Source organism: Heptranchias perlo, chromosome 35 (genome assembly GCF_035084215.1).
Source record: "Heptranchias perlo isolate sHepPer1 chromosome 35, sHepPer1.hap1, whole genome shotgun sequence".
In the NCBI taxonomy this organism is placed as follows: Eukaryota; Metazoa; Chordata; class Chondrichthyes; order Hexanchiformes; family Hexanchidae; genus Heptranchias; species Heptranchias perlo.
In genome coordinates, this window is record NC_090359.1 from 29,327,182 (window position 1) to 29,353,612 (window position 26,431).

The 26,431-nt window shown below is 47.1% G+C and overlaps 1 protein-coding gene across 1 annotated transcript; it reads left to right on the forward strand.

Annotated features, from left to right (window-relative positions):
- Positions 1 to 11,292: 11,292 nt before the first annotated feature.
- On the forward strand, positions 11,293 to 26,048 carry LOC137302559 (profilin-1-like). Its single transcript, XM_067972300.1, has 3 exons — positions 11,293 to 11,553; positions 20,594 to 20,783; positions 25,792 to 26,048. The coding sequence occupies exons 1-3, from the start codon at positions 11,413 to 11,415 to the stop codon at positions 25,890 to 25,892; spliced, it is 432 nt and encodes a 143-aa protein (XP_067828401.1). The 5' UTR covers positions 11,293 to 11,412; the 3' UTR covers positions 25,893 to 26,048.
- Positions 26,049 to 26,431: the final 383 nt, after the last annotated feature.

Below are 26,431 nucleotides of genomic sequence, written 5' to 3' on the forward strand. Positions count from 1 at the left end.
AGCCATGATCTTATCAAATGGCGGAGCAGACACAAGGGACTGAATGGCCTACTCCTGTTCCTATGTTCCTATGTATAATGGCCCACCCCTTATCCTGAGACTATGCCCCCTATTTCTCGACTCTCCAGCCAAGGGAAACAGCCTCTCAGCATCTACCCTGTCAAGCCCCCTCAGAATCTTATATGTTTCAATGAGATCACCTCTCATTCTTCTAAACTCCAGAGAGTATAGGCCCATTCTACTCAATCTTTCCTCATAGGACAACCCTCTCATCCCAGGAATCTAGTGAACCTTTGTTGCACTGCCTCTAAGGCAAGTATATCCTTCCCTAGATAAGGAGACCAAAACTGTACACAGTGCTCCAGGTGAGGTGTCACTAAAGCCCTTTACAACTGTAGTAAGACTTCCTTACTCTTGTACTCCAACCCCCTTGCAATAAAGGCCAACATACCATTTACCTTCCTAATTGCTTACTGTACCTGCATGTTAACTTTCTGTGTTTCTTGTACGAGGACACCCAAATCCCTCTGAACACCAACATTTAATAGTTTCTCACCATTTAAAAAATATTCTGTTTTTCTAACCTTCCTACCAAAGTGAATAACCTCACATTTCCCCACATTATACTCCATCTGCCACCTTCTTGCCCACTCACTTAACCTGCCTATATCCCTTTGCAGACTCTTTGTGTCCTCCAGACTAGCTGCAGTCTGCAGCAGTACAAATTCTACAGAACTTCCCCATTTCTTAAAGTCAACATTCAAGATTAGATTGGATGGTGGATGAAGCAAAAGGGATTGAGAGATCTGGGGGGGTAAATGTTATTCGGGACTATTTCCTCGTGTGGGGGTAAACACCAACGCAGACTGGTCAGGCCGAATGGCCTGTTCCCCGTGATCTAAATTCTATGTACTTGTGCTGCTACTTTTAATGATCTGCACACCAAAGTTTGCCTGTTCCTCTACTCTGTTTAAAATCTTACCAATTAAGGTGCATTTCCTTTCCCTATTTTTACTTCACCTTCATTAGAGCTCAGGATGTGCCTCCGAGCGATTAGCCTGTTACTGAGCTTGGGATGTGTTTATCCACAGCAAGAAGAGCGTGTGGCTTTAAAGAGGCAGACCAGTTACTCACAACTCCCCTTCGCAGCGCTGTAATATATTCCATGGTGTAACACGAGTGATCTTATCCCCTGCATCAACATGAGGGATCCAATACCAGATAGGGTACTTAGGGTACTTAGATCCTTTTTAGGTCAATCTGTGAATAAGGTCAGGATGCGAAATATTTTATCCTCACTTTTTAAAATGTCCTCCTATCATGTTTCTGCTCCCTCTGAGCATGTGTAACTTTGTGTTTGGGAGCAGAGGGTTGGGTTCTTTGCTCACCAATCTCTGCCGGTGACACTGTGTGACTATCATTGGATGCAGAGAATATGGACCTGAGTCCCTTCCTCCTCCTGGTCTGACAAAGCCTCGAAGATGCCAAGCTTGAGAAGCTAACATGTGGACAATAGCGGATACATATCAGTGTCTCACCGTGTCACCAGTCAATCATAGAATCATAGAATGATACTGCAAAGGAGGAGGCCATTCAGCCCATTGTGCCTGTGCCGGCTATCCAATTAGTCCCATTCCCCCCGCTCCTTCCCCAGAGCCCTGTAAATTTTTCCACTTCAAATATTTATCCAATTCCCTTTTGAAAGTTATTATTGAATCTGCTTCCACCGCCCTTTCAGGCAGCGCATTCCAGATCATCACAACTCGCTGTAAAAAAAAATTCTCCTCATCTCCCATCTCTGGTGCTTTTGCCAATTATTTTAAATCTGTGTCCTTTGGTTACCGACCCTCCTGCCACTGGAAACAGTTTCTCCTTATTTACTCTATCAAAACCCTCCATGATTTTGAACACCTCTATCAAATCTCCCGTTAACCTTCTCTGCTCTAAGGAGAACAATCCCAGCTTCTCCAGTCTCTCCACATCACTGAAGTCCCTCATCCCTGGAACCATTCTGGTAAATCTCCTCTGCACCCTCTCCAAGGCCTTCACATCCTTCCTAAAGCCCAGAATTGGACACCTCCTTAAACCTAGCTACTTGCTAACTTGCACTAAGTTCTCTGGCAAGTGGGTTGTGTCCTTACGGGAAGAGAGTGTGCACTCCATATCAGGCCAACAAAAAACTATACCTGTGAAGATTTCTCAGCAGCTTAGTTTGGAGACTGGGTTTAGTTTGGAGACTGGGTTTAGTTTGGAGACTGGGTTTAGTTTGGAGACTGGGCTTAGTTTGGAGACTGGGTTTAGTTTGGAGACTGTGCTTAGTTTGGAGACTGGGTTTAGTTTGGAGACTGGGCTTAGTTTGGAGACTGGGTTTAGTTTGGAGACTGGGTTTAGTTTGGAGACTGGGTTTAGTTTGGAGACTGGGTTTAGTTTGGAGACTGGGTTTAGTTTGGAGACTGGGTTTAGTTTGGAGACTGGGCTTAGTTTGGAGACTGGGTTTAGTTTGGAGACTGGGCTTAGTTTGGAGACTGGGTTTAGTTTGGAGACTGGGTTTAGTTTGGAGACTGGGTTTAGTTTGGAGACTGGGTTTAGTTTGGAGACTGGGTTTCTGCACATGTCATGCTTGCAGCTAACTATCCCTAACCATGATGTACCTCGGACTATTCCGATTTCAATTCTGAATAAATCATTGGAGAAATGGGACAATGGCTGTAGTTACTCACCTTTTGACTTTCACCATCTCTTTCAAAGGAAGCACCTTACATCTGTTCAACACCTTCCCAGATCAGGAACTCATAGTGCAACAAATTGCATGGAAAATCCACTTAATATCGCCACATAAAGGGACAGGGATTTATTAATGTGTAATTCACAGGACACTCGATTTAGGCTAACTCCACTTTTATTCTGTTTTATCTCCTTATCGCCATTCCTGTTCTGAAGATGTTGATGGGGACAGTTCAATGGGCACAAGCCACCATCTGAGTGTTTGATGGGACATTGTAGAGGGAGCTTTACTCTGTATCTAACCCTGTACCTGCCCTGGGAGTGTTTGATGGGACAGTGCAGAGGGAGCTTTACTCTGTATCTAATCCTGTACTTGTCCTGGGAGTGTTTGATGGGACAGTGTAGAGGGAGCTTTACTCTGTATCTAACCCGTGTTGTACCTGCCCTGGGAGTGTTTGATGGGACAGTGTAGAGGGAGCTTTACTCTGTATCTAACCCTGTACCTGCCCTGGGAGTGTTTGATGGGACAGTGTAGAGGGAGCTTTACTCTGTATCTAATCCTGTACTTGTCCTGGGAGTGTTTGATGGGACAGTGTAGAGGGAGCTTTACTCTGTATCTAACCCGTGCTGTACCTGCCTCTGGGAGTGTTTGATGGGACAGTGTAGAGGGAGCTTTACTCTGTATCTAATCCGTGCTGTACCTGCCTCTGGGAGTGTTTGATGGGACAGTGTAGAGGGAGCTTTACTCTGTATCTAACCCGTGCTGTACCTGCCCTGGGAGTGTTTGATGGGACAGTGTAGAGGGAGCTTTACTCTGTATCTAACCCGTGCTGTACCTGCCCTGGGAGTGTTTGATGGGACAGTGTAGAGGGAGCTGACTTTTTAAGGTGTCTGACTTTGGTTCGTCCCCAAGTGACTATGAATACAGATTCAAGTCCTATTGTGGTTGTTTTCGAGCCAAACCTGACTTTTGTAACCAGAACCCGGGATGATCTGGATGGAGTTGGAGCCAGATGGATGTCGCTGGAGATGTTCGCTAACAAGGTGACCAGGTTTACATTGTCCTGTGACCAATGCCATGCAGGAAATAAAACCCACACACGGCCCGATTCTTTTTGATGTATCAAGGCAGCTGAAAAGTGTTGAGCGATCCTGTGCGATCTCACCCTGTTCAGACGGAGCTGGATATCAGTGCAAGGCCCCTGAAACCCTCTTGGGAACATCCAACTTTCAACCTTCTCTTGGTTATTCCTTCCGCATTATTCAATTCTGCCCAAAGGCATATCCAGTATTTGCTGTTGTTTCAGACTGTCTATTCTCCTACCCTTGCCTTCTGCCTTGACTCCTTGGCTTAGCATCCTACTGACTGGCAGGGACAACCAATCCCAGTGGAAAGTCCTCGATTCAGGGATCCTCCACGGCACCACTGGGGGAATGGCCTCAAATTTATACTTCAGCCACTTCTCTGATGTGCTGGTCACATGTCTGGGACACAACAGTTTTCCACATTTACATGCAGCCCCTTTTCCGAGGTCTGAACAGGCAGCTATCCAATTTCTGACTCTACGTAGCACCTATACTCTTCTGGTCACACAGTCTGTCGGGAGATCAGATAGACCTCCTGGTGGATCTCCTCCTGGGCCTGGCAAAATCCGTTGTCTACAGGTCCAGGATGCATAGAATCGCCAGAGAAGGTCTCTCCGACTGCTTGTCAATGTTTCAAGCTCTAGTACGGAGCTGGGTGACACTGTGACCCTGTGACCACCCTGTGACCCTGGGATCACCCTATGACCCTGTGATCACCCTGTGACACTGTGACCCTGTGATCACACTGTGACCCTGTGACCACCCTGTGACCCTGGGATCACCCTGTGACACTGTGATCACACTGTGACCCTGTGACCACCCTGTGACCCTGTGATCACACTGTGACCCTGTGACCACCCTGTGACCCTGTGATCACACTGTGACCCTGTGACCACCCTGTGACCCTGTGATCACACTGTGACACTGTGACCCTGTGACCACCCTGTGACCCTGTGATCACACTGTGACACTGTGACCCTGTGACCACACTGTGACCCTGTGATCACACTGTGACCCTGTGACCACACTGTGACACTGTGACCCTGTGACCACCCTGTGACCACCCTGTGACACTGTGACCCTGTGACCACCCTGTGACACTGTGACCCTGTGACCACCCTGTGACCACCCTGTGACACTGTGACCACCCTGTGACCACCCTGTGACCCTGTGACCACCCTGTGACACTGTGACCCTGTGACCACCCTGTGACCCTGTGACCACCCTGTGACACTGTGACCCTGTGACCACCCTGTGACCACCCTGTGACCCTGTGACCACCCTGTGACACTGTGACCACCCTGTGACCCTGTGACCACACTGTGACACTGTGACCCTGTGACCACACTGTGACACTGTGACCCTGTGATCACACTGTGACCCTGTGATCACACTGTGACCCTGTGACCACACTGTGACCACACTGTGACCCTGTGACCACACTGTGACCCTGTGATCACACTGTGACCCTGTGACCACCCTGTGACACTGTGACCCTGTGACCACCCTGTGACCCTGTGACCACACTGTGACACTGTGACCCTGTGATCACACTGTGACCCTGTGATCACACAGTGACCCTGTGACCACACTGTGACCCTGTGACCCTGTGATCACACTGTGACCCTGTGACCCTGTGATCACACTGTGACACTGTGACCCTGTGATCACACTGTGACACTGTGACCCTGTGGTCACACTGTGACCCTGTGACCCTGTGATCACACTGTGACACTGTGACCCTGTGATCACACTGTGACCCTGTGACCCTGTGATCACACTGTGACACTGTGACCCTGTGATCACACTGTGACCCTGTGACCCTGTGACCACACTGTGACACTGTGACCCTGTGACCACACTGTGACACTGTGACCCTGTGACCACACTGTGACACTGTGACCCTGTGACCACACTGTGACCCTGTGACCACACTGTGACACTGTGACCCTGTGACCACACTGTGACACTGTGACCACACTGTGACACTGTGACCCTGTGACCACACTGTGACACTGTGACCCTGTGACCACACTGTGACACTGTGACCCTGTGACCACACTGTGACCCTGTGACCACACTGTGACACTGTGACACTGTGACCCTGTGATCACACTGTGACCCTGTGACCACACTGTGACACTGTGACCCTGTGACCACACTGTGACACTGTGATCACACTGTGACCCTGTGACCCTGTGACCACACTGTGACACTGTGACCCTGTGACCACACTGTGACACTGTGACCCTGTGACCACACTGTGACCCTGTGACCACACTGTGACACTGTGACCCTGTGATCACACTGTGACCCTGTGACCCTGTGATCACACTGTGACCCTGTGACCCTGTGACAACACTCTGATCATGGCAGACTGGTCAAAAAAGTAAAAGTCCATGGGATCCAAGGGAAAGTGGCAAATTGGATCCAAAATTGGCTCAGTGGCAGGAAGCGAAGGGTAATGGTCGATGGGTGTTTTTGCGACTAGAAGGCTGTTTCCAGTGGGGTTCCGCAGGGCTCAGTACTAGGTCCCCTGCTTTTTGGTTATATATTAATGATTTGCACTTAAATGTAGGGGGCGTGATCAAGAAGTTTGCAGATTACACAAAAATTGGCCGTGTGGTTGATAGTGAGGAGGAAAGCTGTAGACTGCAGGAAGATATCAATGGACTGGTCAGGTGGGCAGAAAAGTGGCAAATGGAATTCAATCCGGAGAAGTGTGAGGTAATGTATTTGGGGAGGGCAAACAAGGCAAGGGAATACACAATAAGTGAGGGGATACTGAGAGGTGTAGAGGAAGTGAGGGACCTTGGAGTGCATGTCCACAGATACCTGAAGGTAGCAGGACAGGTAGATAAGGTGGTTAAGGCGGCATTCGGGATACTTTCCTTTATTAGCCGAGGCACAGAATATAGAGTCATAGAGTTATACAGCACGGATAGAGGCCCTTCGGCCCATCGTGTCCGCGCCGGCCATCAGCCCTGTCTACTCTAATCCCATATTCCAGCATTTGGTCCGTAGCCTTGTATGCTATGGCATTTCAAGTGCTCATCCAAATGCTTCTTGAATGTTGTGAGGGTTCCTGCCTCCACAACCCTTTCAGGCAGTGAGTTCCAGACTCCAACCACCCTCTGGGTGAAAAAGTTCTTTCTCAAATCCCCTCTAAACCTCCCGCCTTTTACCTTGAATCTATGTCCCCTTGTTATAGAACCCTCAACAAAGGGAAAAAGCTCCTTAGTATCCATCCTATCTGTGCCCCTCATAATTTTGTACACCTCAATCATGTCCCCCCTCAGCCTCCTCTGCTCCAAGGAAAACAAACCCAATCTTCCCAGTCTCTCTTCATAGCTGAAGCGCTCCAGCCCTGGTAACATCCTGGTGAATCTCCTCTGCACCCTCTCCAAAGCGATCACATCCTTCCTGTAGTGTGGCGACCAGAACTGCACACAGTACTCCAGCTGTGGCCTAACCAGTGTTTTATACAGCTCCATCATAACCTCCTTGCTCTTATATTCTATGCCTCGGCTAATAAAGGCAAGTATCCCATATGCCTTCTTTACCACCTTATCTACCTGTTCCGCCGCCTTCAGGGATCTGTGAACTTGCACACCAAGATCCCTCTGACCCTCTGTCTTGCCTAGGGTCCTCCCATTCATTGTGTTTTCCCTTGCCTTGTTAGTCCCTCCAAAGTGCATCACCTCGCACTTTTCCGGGTTAAATTCCATTTGCCACTGTTCCGCCCATCTGACCAACCCATCTATATCGTCCTGCAGACTGAGGCTATCCTCCTCGCTATTTACCACCCTACCAATTTTTGTATCATCAGCGAACTTACTGATCATACCTTTTACATTCATATCCAAGTCATTAATGTAGACCACATACAGCAAGGGCCCCAGCACAGATCCCTGTGGTACCCCACTGGCCACAGGCTTCCAGTCACAAAAACAACCTTCGACCATCACCCTCTGCCTTCTGCCACTAAGCCAGTTTTGTATCCAAAGTGCCAAGGCACCCTGGATTCCATGGGCTCGTACCTTCTTGACCAGTCTCCTGTGGGGGACTTTATCGAAGGCCTGACTGAAATCCATGTATACCACATCCACTGCGTTACCCTCATCCACACGCCTAGTCACCCCCTCAAAAAATTCAATCAAATATAAGAGCAGGGAGGTTATGCTGGAACTGTATAAAACACTAGTTAGGCCTCAGCTTGAGTACTGGGTACAGTTCTGGTCACCACATTACAAGAAGGATGTGATTGCACCAGAGAGGGTGCAGAGGAGATTTACGAGGATGTTGCCAGGACTGGAGAATTTTAGCTATGAGGAAAGATTGGATAGGCTGGGGTTGTTTTCTTTGGAACAAAGGAGGCTGAGGGGAGATTTAATTGTGGTGTATAAAATTATGAGGGGCCGAGATAGAGTGGGCAGGAAGGACCTATTTCCCTTAGCAGACGGGTCAATAACCAGGGGGCATAGATTTAAAGTGATTGGTAGAAGGATTAGAGGGGAGCTGCGGAGAATTTTTTTCCCCCAGAGGGTGGTGGGGGTCTGGAACTCACTGCCTGAGAGGGTGGGAGAGGCAGAAACCCTCAACTCATTTAAAAAAGTACCTGGATGTGCACCTGAAGAGCCGTAACCCACAGGGCTACGGACCAAGTGCGGGAAAGGGGGATTAAGCTGGATCGCTCTTTATCGGCCGGCACGGATGCGATGGACCGAATGGCCTCCTTCTGTGCTGTAACTTTCTTTGATTTTATGATCACACCGTGACACTGTGATCACACTGTGTTCATTGGTTTGTTCAATGCCTTTCACAGCTGGAGGGAGGGAACAGCTGGTCATCACCTGCCTTATTGAAAGTGATAACGAAACATTGCTCACACGCACGATCATTTACTTTGACTGGGCACTCGCTGTGTTCTGGAGCCGTCCTCCTTCTGTGGAAGCACTTGTATTTGTCCTGTTGCCATTTTATTGGCCTCTATCTGTATCTAACCTGACCAGGGAGTGTGTGAACTTGAAACTGGGTGTCTGAAATGGAAAGTGTTCCATTTGTTCTCAAAGTGTGGGTAACACTGGCAAGGCCTTCTTTATTGCCCATCCCCACAATGGTGGTAGATGACAAATTCCAGGATATTGACACAGTGTTGATGAAGGAACAGTGAAAGATGTCCAAGTCAGAATGGTGTGTGACTTGGAGGAGATAGTGATCCCATCGGGTCCTTCCCAGTGGGAGAAGTGATGGGGACACTACTGAAGTAACCTTGGTTCGTTGCGGCACTGCATCCTGTGGACAGTATAGCTACTGCCACAACATACAAGTGGCAAGGGCACCAGTCAGGCAAACTGCCCTGTCCTGGATGGTGTTGTGTTTTGAGTGTTGTTGGAGCTGCGTCCATCCAGGCGAGTGGAGAATATTCCATCACACTCCTGCCTTGAGCCTTGTAGCTGGTGGAGAGGAGTCAGGAGGTGAATCACTCATTGCAGAGTACACAACCCCTGCCCTGTTCTTGTAGGTCCAGTTAAACTTCTAGTGACCCCCAAGATGTTGATGGTGATGGTGATGGTGACGGTGGGGACTCGGTGACGGTGATGGTGGGGACTCGGTGACGGTGATGGTGGGGACTCGGTGACGGTGATGGTGGGGACTCGGTGACGGTGGGGACTCGGTGACGGTGATGGCGGGGACTCAGTGACGGTGATGGTGGGGACTCACTGATGGTGACGGTGAAGGACTCAGTGACGGTGATGGTGGGGACTCAGTGACGGTGGGGACTCAGTGACGGTGATGGTGGGGACTCAGTGACGGTGGGGACTCAGTGACGGTGATGGTGGGGACTCGGTAACGGTGATGGTGGGGACTCAGTGACGGTGATGGTGGGGACTCGGTGACGGTGATGGTGGGGACTCGGTGACGGTGATGGTGGGGACTCGGTGACGGTGATGGTGGGGACTCGGTGATGGTGGGGACTCGGTGACGGTGATGGTGGGGACTCGGTGACGGTGGGGACTCAGTGACGGTGATGGTGGGGACTCGGTGACGGTGATGGTGGGGACTCGGTGACGGTGATGGTGGGGACTCGGTGACGGTGATGGTGGGGACTCAGTGACGGTGATGGTGGGGACTCGGTGACGGTGGGGACTCGGTGACGGTGGGGACTCGGTGACGGTGATGGTGGGGGACTCAGTGACGGTGGGGACTCAGTGACGGTGATGGTGGGGACTCAGTGATGGTGATGACTCACTGACGGTGATGGTGGGGACTCGGTGACGGTGGGGACTCGGTGACGGTGATGGTGGGGGACTCAGTGACGGTGATGGTGGGGGACTCAGTGACGGTGATGGTGGGGGACTCAGTGACGGTGATGGTGGGGGACTCAGTGACGGTGATGACTCACTGACGATGATGGTGGGGACTCGGTGACGGTGGGGACTCGGTGACGGTGATGGTGGGGGACTCAGTGACGGTGATGGTGGAGGACTCCGTGACAGTGATGCTGTTGAAAGTCAATGGGAGGTGGATGGCCTTTCTCTTGTTGGTCATTACCCATGTGGCATGAATGTTATCTGCCATTTGTCAGCCCAAGCCTGGATGTTGTCCAGATCCCACTGTAGGCTGGAATGGGCTGCTTCATTAATGGAGGAGTTGGGACTGAAGCTGACTGTGGAGTCATCAGTGAACAGCCCCTCTCCTGTATTATTGATGGAGGGGAGGTCATTAATGGTTGGGCCCTGGATGCTTCCCTGAGGAATTATTACAGTGATGTTCTAGGACTGTAATGATTGGCCTTCGATAACCAATACCATCTTCCTTTGTGTCCGGTATGAGTCAAGTACTGAAGCTTTTTTCCTTTGATCTCCCTCCCCTCAGCAGCAATAACATCCTTCAGTTTGCCAATTACAAATAATTTTTTTTAAATGAAAAAACAATCATCCCTTGTACTTCAAATATTGGTGTAAAAGTGTAGTTACAGATTCCCCTACCATTTTTAATCAGACTTACGGACATTTTATGGGACGATCAAATCTTGCAGCTGAAACTTGAGTTGAAATGTTGAGAGACCCATTCAGTTGGTGTCCTTTTTAACAATTGTATATTTGTTCTCGTCTTAGTTCTGTTTTATCGTTTCCACAAAAGAAACATTTCCAAACCAAAGAAAATGAGAACAAACGGAAGAAGTTGCTGGGAATTTGTTGCAAGCACAAAGCTGAAACTCACACCCTCCCTTTTAAGGCAAAAAACAGGAACCGCAGCGAAAAAAAACTTATCCCTAAACTCTACCCAACCACAATATAGAGCTCCGCGGACAGAAAATAGTGCCGAGGTTTTTAAAGTTAATGAAATGATTGTTATCCCAATGTGAGCCCTGCACCCCCAGTAAGTGTGTGGTGGTTGGTCGGTCTGTCGGAGGGAGGGAGGGTTTGAAAGGTGCATTAATACAGGGTGAAAAGTGAACTCCACCCAGATCAGCAGCTCCTTCCTGTTAGAAATTGACTTGAAGCATCTCCCACTCTCCAGTCACTCTCTGCCTTTGCTCAGGTCCCACTCGCCAGTCACTCTCAGCCTTGCTCAGGTCCCTCTCTCAGCTCCACCATGGCCCAGACCAATGCTTGGCAGGGTTACATCGACTCGCTAACGAGCGACAATCTGTGCCGGGATGCTGTAATTATCGGTATCGAGGGCACTCCAGCAATTTGGGCCTCAGTTCCCAGCGGGAATTTCAGTCAGATTACGGTAAGTCTTTGGTCCAGTCTGACCCAGGGCTGGAGTTTAAACAAACTCTTTACAAACTCCCACCAACTTCACTTTAATGTAATCTGGGAATTGAGATTTGAGATTTCAAACCATCTTTTCCTCTTAAAGAGAAGGTGGGAATTCCCGGCGGGTCTGGGCAGGAGAATCCGCTTTATTGGGAAGGAGGAAAGGTTTGGGACATTAATGAGGCTCCGGTCCGGGACCCCTTTGTGTGGAACCAGCACTCGCTCCTGAAATTCTGCTTTAAATGAGACTTTGTTGATGGGTTTTTTCCCTCTGTGATTTGGCGAAAAGCGAAGGATTTATTTTTTTACTTCCGTAATTTGCTCGAACGAGGTCTTTGCACAAAACCCTCGTGTTAGTTCAGGGAGTGGCCGCAATCCTCAAACTTAATTCGGACTCCGGCAAATCGCCACTTGTCCCGGGCTCGGAACAACTTTAAAATCTTGCGAGCAGTTTTCGCGGTGTTTTGGGAGCAGATTATTATTGGACCGGGACCGGGACCGGGAGACATTTGTTCACAAACTTGCCCCAAGTCGCCGTCCTGTTTGAAAACCCTCGCTGGTCATTTCCACCGCTGTAGTTTCGCCTGTTTTTAACCAGTTATTTCGGCGGCCGTGCCCGGCCACTCCTTCAGAGGTTGGCGTCTCTTCACTTCTTTCTCTCTTTTAATGCCCCCCCCCCGGGGTTAGTTGGGGGAGGTGGAATTGAACAGTTTGACACTGCTCCCCAGTGTGAGGAGTTGTGCCGACCAGGAACAGCTGGATTTGGTTCCCTGGTCAGTACTGAGTTGGTTGTTACCGGCTAGAGCGGCGATACAATGGGTCTGAGTCCCTGGGGCAGGGAGGGGAAATGAGGCAGAGTCTTCCTGCTCTGTGGGGAGGGTCAGACTCGGTCCCCCTACCCTGTTGGGTCTATGATGCAATAGCTCGCCTGTCTCTCCATGTGAGGACTGGCTGTTTGGATGAGATACTGAAGGGTAGTTAGTGCATTGAGGGGTACTGAGTGGAGATAATTTTTTTTAAAACAAAACTTGCTCAAAGCTTTCACCAAATTGCAGCCTTCTGGAATATCTAACTGGTACCAGACTGTCCAAAGTGCCCCGAGTGTGGTGAGAAACAGGCACTATATTAAAATCTGCTTATCTTTCTATCTCCTCCCAAATATATAGTGCAACTTTGCTAATGAACATTTGAGGCGGGTGTGTATGAAGTGTTGAATCTGTATATGTAACCTTGAAATGGGAAAGATGTAAATTTTAAGATCTTTTTTTTAATGTGAGTAAATATCTCAAATACACCACTTGGCAAGTGCACAGTCTATAAGTTAGGGACCGAAAAATATAATCCAGGGTTTTTCCTCCTGTGCAACACTGTGTACATATTTAGAAAATGTGTTTTCTCAGGCTGCAAGTTTCCAGCTGTCTGTACAGCTCCCCCGTGCACGGGGTCTGCTGGTTGGCGGCCCAGCTCCCCCGTGCACGGGGTCTGCTGGTTGGCGGCCCAGCTCCCCCGTGCACGGGGTCTGCTGGTTGGCGGCCCAGCTCCCCCGTGCACGGGGTCTGCTGGTTGGCGGCCCAGCTCCCCCGTGCACGGGGTCTGCTGGTTGGCGGCCCAGCTCCCCCGTGCACGGGGTCTGCTGGTTGGCGGCCCAGCTCCCCCGTGCACGGGGTCTGCTGGTTGGCGGCCCAGCTCCCCCGTGCACGTTCCTGGTGACGTTTTTTTTGCCCTCGAGGCCATGAAGTGGGGCTTTTCTCTCTCTTCCTCCCCCACAAGTATGCCTACTCTTTATTTCTTGCTTTGTTGAAGACTTGTGGATGTGGGGCTGGGGAGTGGTTTTTGACTGAATTCTGTTCTTGAGTCACCAGTGAGACGGCCTTGTGACCTCTAGGGCCCCCCTAGAGGTCACATGTTTTACAGCTCTTACAAGAACTGCCACCATGACCCTTTTTAATGAGATACAAACTTGTCTTTTTAAAAACACTTAAAAATGTTCCATTTGGTGATAATGAACCACAGCATATGTTATAAATCTAACTTGTTCCTAAGGGATTCCCCTCTTTTAGGAAGAGAAGAACACAATCAATATTCTGAGGGTAAATATATGCAATAACTGTCAGTCAGGATTGCTGAGCGATCTAAACATGTCCTTCCAGGATTGTACTGTTTTTGGGGGAGGAGGAGGGTGACTCGTGGCTGTACTAGACTGAATGCCTTTAGTTGACTTATTTCCCCCCTCCTTCCCTCAGCGCCTGCCCAGGAGAAGTGTGGAGTTATTGGCCCTTGAGCCCAACTCGAGCTCTCATGACCTTTTAATCGGTCAGCTCAGCATTTCTTGACCATGTCGTCTGATTACACACTATGACACTCGGGCCTGGAAACCACAAAGAAACGGCAGAACTGTGGGTCCCAGTGAACAGCTCCAAAAAAGGAGAAACCGGAAGCCAGTCAAGTCTGAATACAATTAAGCAAAAGTTGGGGGGGGGGGGGGAAGAGGGAGTGTAAAATTGCTGCTACTTGTTTGATCAAATCCCCCCCTCCCACTAGTGTGTCTCGAGCTGTGCTCTGTGGGGTGCCTGCTCCCTGGTCAGAGATGCATGACGCTGGCCTGGTGAAGAGTCTTTCCATCTCCCTCCCCATAACTTGTGGTGGGACATCAAACCATGTCTGCCTGTCAGTTACAGCCCCAAATATTAATAAAATTCAGTTTCTTCAGGGGTGTGGTCATAAGATTCTAAACCCAATCCGGGGTGTTTTGTGGTCACATTAATTGCACAACTTACTCCAACTTTATCTGGGGCCAGCGAGTGGTTTGTGGAAGAGAAGTTCAGCTTGATTCTTTCTCTTCAATCATCTCCAAGACCTTCAGCCCCCTCCCCCTCCCTCCTTTCCCCCCCCCCCCCCCAATTGCCATTGGGGACTCTGTATTCAACTAACTGACCATCTGGAGCAGTGGAAATTGACACAATTGTATGTCTTTCAGACTTTGTCAGAAGCGGCTGAGCTGTCAGTGCTCCCGGGCTGTGGCTGTTTTTCCCTTCTTACTTTTTGTTTCTGCCAAAGTTAACATTCGGATGCAGCTTAACTGTTCAACCAGGGCCACTTATCAGTGTGATGGATACACAACCAATTGAGTCTGTGTAGGAAAAGGGACAGTGACTTGCTGTCTGGGCCAGGGAGAGTCCCCAGGTTGTGACCAGTTCTGGGTGCTGTGATCAACAACACTTTGCGTTTACCTAAAGATGCAGAATCCGAGGTTAGACCCTAGATGGTTGAACACATGGCATTTGTGATGGGCTGTACCTTTTAACATACACATGTCCCAATGTGCTTCAGAGGTATTAAGTTTAAAAGAAAATTGTATGGCCAAGCCAAACAGGGAAAAAAGAATTTGCATCTATACAGTCCCTTTCATGACAGGACGTCCCAAAGTGCTTTACAGCCAATGAGCTGTAGTCGCTGTTGGAGGGAGATGTGGTTTGCGTAGAGCAATGGGATAAATAAAAGGCCCCGTCTGCCCCCTCAGGTGGGATGTAAAAGATCGCACTGCACTATTTGAACAAGAGTAGGGGGAAGTTCACTAGTGTCCTGGCTGATGTTTATCCCTCAACCAACATCACTTTTTTAAAAAAAAAACCAGATTATCGGTCATTCATCACATTGCTGTTTGAGACTTTGATCCAGTTGGCTGCTGTTTTGCATTATAAGTAACTACATCTTCAAAAGGTAAGATGTTGGCTATGAAACACTTTGGGATGCTGTGAGGTCATGAGAGATTATGTATAAAGGCAAGTTATTTCATGGGCGATTGGAGTCTTGAGGTGTCAAGGCATAGTTTGAGGGTTGCTGAAGTAGGGGCAAAGGTGGGTGACACTGGAGATGAAAGGCAGTCTCTGTAATGGAGAGCCTATGGAGTTTGAGACACATGGTCGAGGGGCTAGAGAGAAGGGTGGCGGGATAGAGCTGGGTATCATCAGTGTACATGTGGAAGCTGATGCCATGTACTGTGGATGCCACAAAGGGCATCATGTGGATGAGGAGGGGACAGTGGATATTCCTCAGGGAACTTGGTGACTTCAGAACCTCATCCAAAATTACTGCCCGTTTCCTGTCCCCCCTCATCTATTGGCCTGTCCTTGCTGGCCCCTGTCTTCAAATCTAAAATTCTCATCCACAATTGTTCTTGCCCCTCCCTATCTCTAACTTTCTTCAGACCTAAAACCCACTGAGATCTCCTCGCTCGTCCAATTCTGGCCTCTTGTGCATCGCCCACAACTTTCGCCTCACCATTGGTGGCTGTATCTTCAGCTGTCTAGGCCCTAAGCTCTGGAATTCTCTCCCTAAACCTCTAACTCTTCACTCCTTTTTTAAGACCCTCCTTAAACCTACTTCTTTGACCAAGTTTTTAGTCACCCCTCCTAATGTCTCCTTTTGGCTTCGTGCTGACTTTTGTCTGATTTACGCTTCTATGAAGCGCCTTGGGATGTTTTTCTGTTTGAGGTGCTTTTATAAATGACTCTTCTGATTATCATTTACAGGTGCAGGGTCAGATTCCCACCAAATTACAACTGTTACCGCTGAAAATCTCTCAATTGCTTACAAATCTCATTGGTTTTCTTTTGAATTATTCAGTGGTGTATGATGTGCTCCCAATATGGTAGCAGATCCCTTATTTCTTTACCCAGACAGATGTGAATCAATAAATTTTCCTTTTATGATACTTGTTGTCTACTACTCCGTCTGCCCTAAGAAATTACTCAATTTTCTGCCACCAAGCTAGCTTTTTTAGATTGCGTCGCTATACTTAACCCACCCCTCGTGCTGAGCGATTTTTTTCTCCTTCACACTCTATTCAGCCACAAGTTGATGCATCTAATCTACTCCCTCACTGACCTAGTGTGTGGTGTCAGGAATAATTCTGCAATTACTACCCTGGAGGTCCTTTCTAATCTAATGTCAACTCCACTCTGCCCTTCCCTGTCATCAGTTCCATTGTGAACTGACATGGGGCTGCTTGCTGTTCTCTTCTGGAATCTTCTCCACCTGTTCTGTTCTGTTCCTTACTCTGGCACCTGGGAGGCAACAGACTATTTGAGCCTCTAATATAGCTGCAGGAAAGGATGTCTGTCTTATAATAGTTAGAGGATTTTAACACTTACTACTTGCCCCCTGACCGGGTGGCTGAATCCTAGAACATTGAGGGACGTTGAGAACCAGCGGAGTCTCTGACCACAATAGTCTAAACATCCTTGGGTATGGAAGTTATCCAAGGATCAGACGGTTGCTAATGTAACTCCCCCTTTCAAAAAGGGGATGAACAGTCAGCCTCACATTGCTGAGTGCCACAATATGGGATCAAATTAGCTCCACTAGAAAGATATGGATTTTTAAAAGGCAAGTGGTGTCTTTTTAAAAAAAAAATTGAATTCTTTGAGAAAATAAGTGTATTCATACAAAGTTATGGCACAGAAGGAGGCCATTCAGCCCATCATGTCCGTGCTGTCTGAAAATGAGCCACCCAGCTTAATCCCACTTTCCAGCACTTGGTCCGTAGCCCTGTGGGTCACGGCACTTCAGGTGCACATCCAGGTACTTTTCAGATGAGTTGAGGGTTTCTGCCTCTCCCACCCTCAGGCAGAGAGTTCCAGACCCCACCACCCTCTGGGTGCAAAACATTCTCCTCACTCCTCTATTGATGAAGGAAATGCAGTGAATGTTGTCAATGTGGATACTCAAAAGTGAGGTGTTGCATATGAGGCTTGTTAATAAAAGTAGAGCCTGCTATTTAAAGGGATTGAGAGTGTACAGATAGGGAGTGGGTTAAAGGATCAAAAATGATGGTCAATGGGAAAGATTTAAACAGTGGTGTGTGTAAATGATCTGGGACTAGGGGTGTAGCAGCATTTGCAGATAAAAAGAAAGCATTGTTAACTGAAGTGACCTCGGAGATGGATTGGTCAGATAGAGGTCAATTACATTTTAATGTAGAGAAATGGGAGGTGATGCATTTTGGGAGTTTGAATAAGGAAATATCCACTAAATGGGAATACTTAAGAGTGTACTTGGGATCCAGGTAGAGAAATCTTTAAATGTAAGAAGACTAGTCAATTTAAAGTTTTTTTTAAAAAAAGCATATGTTATCCCAAGTTAGAAATTGGGATGAGTTAAAAAGCTAAACCTGTACAAATCAGAGGTTAGTCCCATTAGTGTTGCTGTGTAATGGGCACCACACTTTAGGAAGGGTGTCAAGGCCATGGAGAGAGTGTGGAAGAGATTCACTGAGATACCAGGAATGAGGCTTTAGTTATGAGGGAAAATGATCTCTCCATTTGGACAAAAGGTCGAGACTATCTGATGCAGCTTCAAAATTTGGAGGGGTTTTTAAAAAAAAAAGTAAATATTTTTTTCCAATTTCCATTGGTCAGTGAGCCAGGAGCTAAAGAGCATAAATTTAATATCATTGCCAAAAGAACAGTTTACACTGACCATTTAGTTTATGGCACGTCCTATCAGGAAAAAGTGCTGAAGCAGAATCCATAAGAGCTTCCAAAAGGAAAGAACAACTTTCGTGTAGCTCCTTTAAGGTAGTAAAACATCCCAAGGTCCTTCACCGTGGTGTAATCTGACAGAAATTGACACCGAGCTAAAGGAGGAGACATGAGGACAGGTGACCAAAAGCTTGGTTAGAGAGGCAGGTTTTAAAGAGCATCTTAAAGGAGGGGAGAGAGGTGGAGATGGGAGGCCGGCCAGGAGAGCATTGGAATAGTCAATTTCTGGAGGTAAAAGCATGGGTGAGGGTTTCAGCAGCAGATGGGCTGAGGCAGGGGGTGGAGACGGGTGATGTTAGAGGTGGAAGTAGGCGGTCTTGGTGATGGAGCGGATATGAGGTCGGAAGCTCAGCACAGGGTCAAATAAGACGCCGAGGTTGTGACTGGTCTGGTTCGGCCTCCGATATTGGCCAGGGAGAAGGAAGAAGTCAATGGCTCGGGAACAGGGTTTGTGGCAGAGACTGATGACAATGGCCTTGGTTGTCTGTGTTTAACTGGAGGAAATTTCTGCTCATCCAATAATGGATGTCAGGGTAAGTCTGACATTGAGAGGCAGTGGAGGGGTTGAGGTGGTGAGGCAGAGCTGGGTGTCATCAGTGTACATGTGGATATTTATTTGAAGGAAGAAACTAAAAGGGTAAAAGCAAAATCCTTGGGGGTGGGACTAAGGGGATCATTATTTGAGAGCTGGGCAGAATAAATTTTACTGCATATAAGCCAATGACTGGTTCACGTTTCTGATCACTGACCAGTGACTCCTACTGGAGAGTGGAAGATCAGTGCAGTGTGATGCCATCGTTGTCAAATAGCTTGCAAACACTCATTATGTGAAGAATTCCCATGTGTGTGAGGTGGCAGAGGGTTGTTAGCATCTATGGAATCGTACCCCAGCACTTCCGGGGGCAAAGCATTTTCAGCAAGATAGTGGCTCTTCACCCCTGGAGCAGTTCATGTTGAATGGTCCTAAGTTCTGTTTTCCAGCAGTTGTTTATGCTGTATGGCACTGTAGGCCTTGTCTGGAATATGTTGTTTCAAATCTTGACATCTGTAGAATCATAGAATGGCCTTCTGTGCTGTGACCTTTCAGCTCATTGAGCCCGAGCTGGCTCTTTAAGAGCAGTCCAGCTAGTCCCTTTCCCTGTAGCCCTGCAACTTTTTTCCCTTCAAGTATTTGTCCAATTCCCTTTTGAAAGCTACGATTGAATCTGTCTCCACCGCCCTTTCAGGCAGCACATTCCAGATCAGAACTCGCTGCATAAAGTTTTTCCTCATGTCACCTTTTGGTTCTTGTCAATTGCTGTAAATCTGTGTCCTCTGGTTCTCAGCCCTTCTGCCAATGGGAACAGTTTCTCTCTATCTACTCTGTCTAGACCCCTCATAATTTTGAACACCTCTATCAAATCTCCCCTTAACCTTCTCTGCTCTGAAGAACAATCCCAGCTTTTCCAGTCTCTCCACATAAATGAAGTTCCCTCATCCCTGGAATCATTCTAGTAAATCTCTTCTGCTCCCTCTCTAAGGCCTTCACGTCCTTCCTAATGTGCAGTGCCCAGAATTGGACACAATACTCCAGTTGTGGCCGAACCAGTGTTTTATAAAGGTTCTTCATAACCTCCTTGCTTTTGTACACTCTGCCTCTATTTATAAAGCCCAGGATCCTGTGTGCTTTTTTTAAACACTTTCTCAACCTGCCCTGCCACCTTCAATGACCTCTGCACATATACCCCCAGGTCTCTGTTCCTGCATCCTCTTTAGAATTGTACCATTTAGTTATATTGCCTCTCCTTGTTCTTCCTGACAAAATGTATCACTTTGCATTTCTCTGCATTAAATTTCATCTGCCACATGTCTGCCCATTCCACCAGCTTATGTCCTCTTAAAGTTTATCACTATTTTCCTCACTGTTCACTACACTTACAAGTTTTTTCATCTGCATATTTTGAAATTGTGCCCTGTACACCTGTTTCAAATCTTGGCATATATGTTTTGAACAAAAAGGTAGCACTTAAATTAAGCCTGATTAGACCATGAAAAAGTCAGATAGGGAGTAAAACCTGAACATGAGAAACTTGTCTGTTTGAGATTGAGCAGCAAATTGGATGACGTTATTTATTGGGTGACAAGATTGTAGTTCAAGCCCTAAACAAAGGTGGTTAATTTCAGACATAGCTGAGATGGGGTGTGTAAAATGACATGAAAATTAACAGCAAACTCATTCCATGGAACTTGCAAAAAGAACTTTACTGGGAGACTGCCACTGGATTACTTTACTGGGAGACTGCCACTGGATTACTTTACTGGGAGACTGCCACTGGATTACTTTACTGGGAGACTGCCACTGGATTACTTTACTGGGAGACTGCCACTGGATTACTTTACTGAGCCTTTAAGTAGCTGGGGGGTGTATATGGGTGGTGGTTGGTTTTCTAGTCTTCATGCCTATTGACTTGTATCACCTCTTGTGTATTACAGCCCGAACAGGTTAAGGCTGTGATTGGAGAAAATCGGGCACCGATCTTGCAGAACGGGATAGTACTAGGAAGTAGGAAGTATACTGTCGTCAGAGACTGTCTCCACTGTGATTGCTTCCTTGATATAAAGTCTAAGTGCATTGCACCAAATGATGAGGCCTGCAGTGCAACAATCAGCAAATCTAACAAAGGTAAGTTCTAATTTTGAATTGGCCATATTGCCAAGTACCCTGGCCTGCTTGACTCTCTTTGGGTTTTCTCATGACTCACTACTTACAAATGCAATTGTGCTGTAACTTGTAGCTATCTGAGCAACTCATCCTTTGCCGAAATGTAGATGTACTGCAAACTTTTTAAAGAAATTTCACTGATAAAATACACTTCACTGGCATGGATTGCACTGTTGCATGACCTGAGCAAGGTGTGTCTCCCTCAATAAAATCAATGGCTAGGTTTTTATTGCATATTACACATGGCTGGCTCTTTTTTTAATATTCTGGAGATGTGGGTGTTGCTGACAAGGCCGGCATTTATTGCCCATCCCTAGTTGTCCTTGAGAAGGTGGTGGGCCACTGCCTTGAATTTCTGCTGTCTGTGGTAAAGGTGCTCCCAAGTGCCAAGGGTGGAGAGTTGCAGGATTTTGACAATGACAATAAACCAACAGATGAAGCTAACTTGAGCATCTGTAGCATTTGCTGAACTGGATGCAATATTTTTCATGTAAAATTAAAGTAATACAACAACTTGCATTTATATAGGTCCTTTGTTTTAAAATGTAGAAAAAGCATTCCCAAGGTGCTTCAGAGGTATCATGGGACAAAAGTGTAATGTGTAAATTTAGTGGCTGCTAGCACCAAAATCTGATTCTATAAACGAGACTCCATTCAGCAGCCAGTAATGTAGAATTGCATCACTAGAACCAAGGTTTTAAATTTAGGTAAGGCTGAAATTGACCACAATAGACTGGGTAGAACTATTAACGGATAAAACTATAAATAGTGAGGTATTTGGTAGAATACAAGACCTGCCCAGACCCCTAAAAGGGCACGAGCTCCACTTGTTAATCAAGGTTGTTTAATTACACAAGAGGTGAGAGCTGGTATAAAACTAAAAAGAAGGGATTATACCAAGGCAAAGATCAGAGGAGATCCTGCAGACTGGGAGAGATATAAAGAACAGCAAAGGGATACAAAGTGGTAAGAGCCACAAAGAAATACAAGAAAATACTCTTGAGGGATCTCCAGGACAACACTAAAGGTTTTTACAATTTATATTGGGAGCAAGAGTAATGTGGGCCCATTAGACACAGGTGATATTGTAATTGAAAATAAGGAAATGGCAGACTTGCCAACTAATTACTTTGTATCGGTCTTCATGGAGGAGAAAAGTACCAGAGATACAAGAAAAACTAAATAAATCAACAGGAGGAACTTACTGGATTTAATACACCATTTAAAAAAAAAATGGTAATAGAGAAAATAATGAGACCATAAGAGATAGGAGTCGGCCATTCGGCCCCTCAAGCCTGCTCTGCCATTTAATGAGATCATGGCTGACCTGATTTTTACCTCAACTCCACTTTCCTGCCTTTTCCCCATATCCTTTGACTCCCTCGCTGATCAAAAATGTGTCTAACTCAGCCTTGAATGTATTCAATGACTCAGCCTCCACAGCTTTTTGGGGTAAAGAATTCCAAAGATTCACGACCCTCTGGGAGAAGAAATTCCTCCTCATTTCTGTCTTATACAGGCAACCCCTTATTCTGAGACTATGCCCCTGAGTTTTGGATTCCCCATGAGGGGTAACATCCTCTCAGCATCTACCCTATCGAGTCCCCTCAGAATCTTGTATGTTTCAATAAGATCTCCTCTCATTCTTCTAAACTCCAGTGAGTGTAAATCCAAGATAGATGCATCTCCAGGACCTGATGGTTTCCACCCCAGTGGTAGGTGAGGAAATTGTAAATGTGTTGGTCTTGGTTCAGGAATTGTCCCCTTGAATTGGAAAACTGCTAATGTCACTCCATTATTTAAGAAAAGTGGAGATAAACCATAAATTATAGACCTATTCGTCTAATGTCTGTTGTGGGGAAGTTACTAGAATCTACTGGGGACAGAGTGACTGAGCACTTGGACAGATATGAGCTGATCAGAGAGCCAGCATAGATTTGTAAAGGGTAAGTCGAGTCTAATGAACCTAGTTGAATTTTTTGAGGTGTTCACTAATCTAGTAGATAAGGGAGTGTCTATGGATATTTATATGGATTTCCAGAAGGCATTCAATAAGGTCCCACACAAGAGACTGTTCAGGAAAATGGAAACACATTGAATTAGGGGCAACCTGTTGGCTTGGATAGGGAATTGGTTAGGCGATAATGGGTATGTACTCCAATTGGCAGGATGTGACTAGTGGTGTCCCCAGCTTTTCACTATATTTATAAATTACTTAGATGAAGGAATAGAGCCATTTATTCTAGTTTGCTGACAGCACAGTAAATACTGTGGACGGGAGCAGAAAGTTGCAAAGGGACATTGATAGATTAAGTGGACAAAACTGTGGCAGGTGGAGTTGTGAACCTAAGTGATAAATCAGATTATTATCTAAATAGTGAGAAGCCAGGAACTAGAGGAGCAGAGATTTAGGGGTTCAAACACAGAAATCACTCACAGCTAGTGGACATGTAAGATAAATAAATAATTTAAAAGGCTAATAGAATGTTAGCCTTCATCTCAAGGGGGCTGGAATATAACAGGGTGGAAATTAGGGTCTGACCATAGTTTTATAACTATCTGGAGTAGTGTTCAGTTCTGGGCAGCACATCTCAGGAAGGATATATTGGCCTTGGAGGGGATGTAGTGCAGATTCACCAGAATGATACTGGGACTAAAAGGATTAAATTATGAGCACAGGTTGCACAGACTAGGCTTGTATTCTCTTGTGTAAAAGATTAAGTGTTGATCTAATTGAGGTGTTTAAGGTGATTTTAAATGAGTTAGTTGGATAGAGAAACTATTTCCTCTGGTGGGGGGGGAGTCCAGAACAAGGGGGCAGAACCTTAAAATTAGGCCGTTCAGGGGTGATGTCAGGAAGCACTTCTTCACACAAAGGGGAGTGGGAATCTGGAACTCTCCCAAAAAGCTGTTGAGGCTGGGGGTCAATTGAAAATTTCAAAACTGAGATTGATGGATTTTTGTTGGGTGAGGGGATTAAGGGTTACAGAACCAAGGCGGGTAAATGGAGTTAAGATACAGATCAGCCATGATCTAATTGAATGGTGGAACAGGCTCGAGGGGCTGAATGGCCTCCTGTTTTTATATCTTTTCAACAGTAAAGTGTGTGGCTGCTTCCGACACGTCACAAGAACAAGTGAACTTGTTAAGAAAGGAGGTATTTAATCATACAATTCGTCATAGGCTGGAAGGTTCTGTGCTGAATTAGCTGAACTGTCAGGCAGTAGTTGCAATTAGCAGAGTTCACGGGGTGGGGGGAAGTTCTATGATTGGGGTTCCCTGTGGTTTGGGGGGGGGGGGGGGTTTCTATGATCGGGGTTCCCTGTGGTTTGGGGGGGGGGGTTTCTATGATCGGGGTTCCCTGTGGTTTGGGGGGGGGGGTTTCTATGATCGGGGTTCCCTGTGGTTTGGGGGGGGGGTTTCTATGATCGAGGTTCCCTGTGGTTTGGGGGGGGGGGTTTCTATGATCAGGGTTCCCTGTGGTTTGGGGGGGGGGGGGGTTTCTATGATCGGGGTTCCCTGTGGTTTGGGGGGGGGGGTTTCTATGATCGGGGTTCCCTGTGGTTTGGGGGGGGGGGTTTCTATGATCAGGGTTCCCTGTGGTTTGGGGGGGGGTTTCTATGATCGGGGTTCCCTGTGGTTTGGGGGGGGGGGTTTCTATGATCGGGGTTCCCTGTGGTTTGGGGGGGGGGTTTCTATGATCGGGGTTCCCTGTGGTTTGGGGGGGGGGGTTTCTATGATCGGGGTTCCCTGTGGTTTGGGGGGGGGTTTCTATGATCGGGGTTCCCTGTGGTTTGGGGGGGGGGGTTTCTATGATCGGGGTTCCCTGTGGTTTGGGGGGGGGGGTTTCTATGATCGGGGTTCCCTGTGGTTTGGGGGGGGGGTTTCTATGATCGGGGTTCCCTGTGGTTTGGGGGGGGGGTTTCTATGATCGGGGTTCCCTGTGGTTTGGGGGGGGGGTTTCTATGATCAGGGTTCCCTGTGGTTTGGGGGGGGGGGGGTTTCTATGATCAGGGTTCCCTGTGGTTTGGGGGGGGGGTTTCTATGATCAGGGTTCCCTGTGGTTTGGGGGGGGGGTTTCTATGATCAGGGTTCCCTGTGGTTTGGGGTGGCGGGTTTCTATGATCAGGGTTCCCTGTGGTTTGGGGGGGGGGGTTTCTATGATCGGGGTTCCCTGTGGTTTGGGGGGGGGGTTTCTATGATCAGGGTTCCCTGTGGTTTGGGGGGGGGGTTTCTATGATCGGGGTTCCCTGTGGTTTGGGGGGGGGGTTTCTATGATCGGGGTTCCCTGTGGTTTGGGGGGGGGGGTTTCTATGATCGGGGTTCCCTGTGGTTTGGGGGGGGGGTAAGAATCAGTGCTGGTTCCTACTCCCGATTTCTATTGGCCTCCTAAGGAAGCATGGACATCAGATGACAACAGCAATGAGCCTCACTCTGCTAATCGTGCATTTCTTCACTCTTTAGCTGGCTATTGGAGGATTGCTGATATCTGTGGCACTATGCCCTTCAGGACAGGAGGGGAATATTCTGGAAGCCTTTAGGCCTGTTACAGCTGCTTTATGGACTTGTTCAATACCAAAAGTAATTAATCTTTCCTTTCCATTAGGATGCGTAGCATTAAATGGACTATCCAGAACTAAGTGCAGGAAGATATCACCAATTTGTCAGTGATAATAATGCTACAACTAGGTTAAGCAGTGGGGAAAAAATCAGCCTATTTTCCTGTTCCATATTTCCAGTGTGGGTGTGGGGGAGGTTCTGTCAGTGGACCCTGGTGATTGATACTTGCACTGTTCTGGTGGGGTAAGAGGCTGGGTCACACTGACAGCAGGAGTCGTTTTCCATATTTCTCTATGGGGAAATGTGGCTTGTTTGGTACTGTACCACCCTAATGGCATAATGGGGAACTATAAAGTAGCATGTGTTTGTTAACTGCTTTGCATACTACCTTTTTTCTCCTTTTTTTCAGTACTTGTTATAGTGGAGGCAAGATCATCTAAAGAGCCTGCCGGCTGCATGAACAAGAGAGCATTTGACATGGCTGAACACTTGTCAAAAAGTGGCTTTTGATCGCTCTGTTCCATTTTGGCAGTGTGCTGGTTGTTGTTGCTACAGCGAGACTGAAGATGCTGCTTTGTCTCCCTTACCAGGATGTTGCCTGCTGCCATGTCTCACTTTTGTACTGTTGATGCCTTTCGTGATGAAAAATTAAAAATGCAAAATCTAGTTGTGTTCACTTTTTTTCTTATCAAATGTCCCTCTGTTGGATGATGCTTGAGTTCTGTTCAAATTGATTGATTGATAGTTGCCATTGGTTAGAGATTTGCAAACAATCTTTTTCTATGAAGTGTAACTGGTGTCAATAAATCTCTAACAACTGGTTTGGTTTTGCACCAATGGGTGGTTCTTGGACAAATGAAATATCTGGTACAGCTGGAAACTGAATACTTCTGGTGACATGGCCATCAAGCAAATTTATTTAAAAAGAAATTAGTTTTAAAGGAAAAATGACAAAACAAATTTGCTAACAGTTGTTTCTCATAATCTGAAAAAATACAGGAGTGAGAATTAAATCAAAGGTTTGGTCTGGTGTCACTACAAGTGGGAAC